Source organism: Colias croceus, chromosome 16, assembly GCF_905220415.1.
Source record: "Colias croceus chromosome 16, ilColCroc2.1".
NCBI classification, from domain to species: Eukaryota; Metazoa; Arthropoda; class Insecta; order Lepidoptera; family Pieridae; genus Colias; species Colias croceus.
Window position 1 is genome coordinate 2,912,198 of NC_059552.1, and position 2,264 is coordinate 2,914,461.

The window sequence follows — 2,264 nt, forward strand, 5'->3', positions numbered from 1 at the left end:
AGGTACCTACCTACCTAGAGTAGATCGATAATTCTTGTTGATGAATTAATAAAATAGATAGGTACCTACTTCATAGGTAGGCTCTTTAAAAATGACAAATTCGTCGTTGTCCTGCGTCTTTACTATTTACATTAGGTAGGTACAAATTTTGTTCATCTTAATCTTAATCTTAATCTTAATAATATAATAATAATATATTTTATAAATCTCGTGTCACAATGTTTGTCCTCAATGGACTCCTAAACCACTTAACCGATTATAATAAAATTCGCATACCATGTGCAGTTCGATCAAACTTGAGAGATAGGATAGTTTAAATCTCAAATCGTTTTAGAGAAAGCGGGTGAAGCCGCGGGCGATAACCTAGCCTTTTTATAGGTATTTAAACAAAGTAGGTAGGTATAGTGAAACATTAATTATATAAATCTTATCTTAATAATATATATAAATCTCGTGTCACAATGTTTGTCCTCAATGGACTCCTAAACCACTTAACCGATTATAATAAAATTCGCACACCATGTGCAGTTCGATCAAACTTGAGAGATAGGATAGTTTAAATCTCAAATCGTTTTAGAGAAAGCGGGTGAAGCCGCGGGCGGTAAGCTAGTCTTTTTATAGGTATTTAAACAAAGTAGGTAGGTATAGTGAAACATTAATTATATAAACTGGAAACCATAACGTGATTAGTAATCATACATGGACTTTATTTTAATAAACAAATAAAATATTTTTTTATTTTTAAAAAGCTCGCCTTTGTATACTTTCAAATGTCATTGCGCGCAGTACCGCAGACTTAAGGCAGGGTGCGTGGAGTTGCAAAGCTGTCGGAGTGGGGCGTCGCTAAACAAAAACACGTATACAAGGAGCGGGCCGGCGGTGATTGGCTGGCCGGGCCCGCCCCCGCCCCCTCTCGCGCCGGGGCCCGCAGCGCGAGCCAGCCCGCCGCTAGACCCGCATTCGTGCACTGACACTCACCGCGAACATGTGCAGCGGAGCCGAGGGAGGCCCGTGGCCGCTTGGCAAAGACGCGCCCGCAGTTACCGCCGCCGCGATCGACCACTACCGACTTCAACTCTACAACTATGCAGTCGCTGAAAGACTCCGATTATATCCACCATCAGTCGCCCCATGCTATGGGCCTTATGGACCTAGATTGGCATTATCCATGTCACTCCTGCAACAACGCGCTCTACAACCTGAAGAACCAAAACCGCAGCACAGTTACATCGGCCTTATTGCTATGGCTATCTTGAGCTCGCCGGATCATAAGCTTGTTTTATCTGACATTTATCAGCACATTCTAGACAATTATCCTTACTTCCGCTCCCGTGGACCGGGATGGAGGAACTCGATTCGACATAACTTATCACTAAATGACTGCTTCGTGAAGGCCGGACGATCTGCAAATGGCAAAGGTCACTATTGGGCGATTCATCCAGCTAATATAGAAGACTTTCGAAAGGGTGACTTCCGGAGGCGCAAAGCTCAGCGCAAAGTAAGGAAACACATGGGATTAGCGGTCGATGATGACGGTGAAGATTCTCCATCGCCGCCGCCACAATCTCCTCCACCGACGGCATTGCCTTTACCGTTTTGGGGCGGCGGGCGAGTTCCTGCCGGAGTTCCGACGCGGAAGAGGCAGTTTGATGTAGCATCTCTACTTGCGCCTGATGATGCTCCGGAAAAAAGAGCTCGGCGAGATAGCAGTTGTGAGGAAGAAGTTGAAGAAGATATAGATGTAGTCGCCAGTGATCAAGAGGATGTGAGATCGGGAGAAGATGAGACTCGCGCGCCGCTAGCGCCGACGGCTCATTACCCGCTCCTCGGCGGGTGGTGGCCTGCGCTGGACCCCGCTTTACTGCAGCAATTAAGGCGACACACATCATCAGCCGTGTCGCCAGCACCTCCTAGTCCATCTGACCAGCAACGGCCGCCCGATGTCAAACATGAAATGGTCTAAATATTTATCCGTGATTTCTAGTGTTTATAGCGAATGTACAGTATGTGAATAGTGAACCAATATATTATGAACGTTAGCTCTATCTGTGTCACACGTCTTTCCGTGTTCTAGTGATCCTTGATTTATACAGACTATAATATAAATCCAAATTTGTGTCTTAGAACCCCTCATATTTTTTGTAAATATTATGTTGTAACATAGTGTAAAGTTAAGCCAGAAGATGCTACTTGCCACGTTTTATGAATATTCTAGCACATTCCAATAAAGTTAAAATCTAGTGTTATTTTTAAATGAAGTCTGA

At 44.2% G+C, this 2,264-nt stretch overlaps 1 protein-coding gene across 1 annotated transcript; it reads left to right on the forward strand.

Annotated features, from left to right (window-relative positions):
- The first annotated feature begins 985 nt into the window (after positions 1-985).
- Positions 986-1,963, forward strand: LOC123698699 (forkhead box protein C1). Its single transcript, XM_045645447.1, has one exon. The coding sequence runs from the start codon at positions 986-988 to the stop codon at positions 1,961-1,963; it is 978 nt and encodes a 325-aa protein (XP_045501403.1).
- Positions 1,964-2,264: the final 301 nt, after the last annotated feature.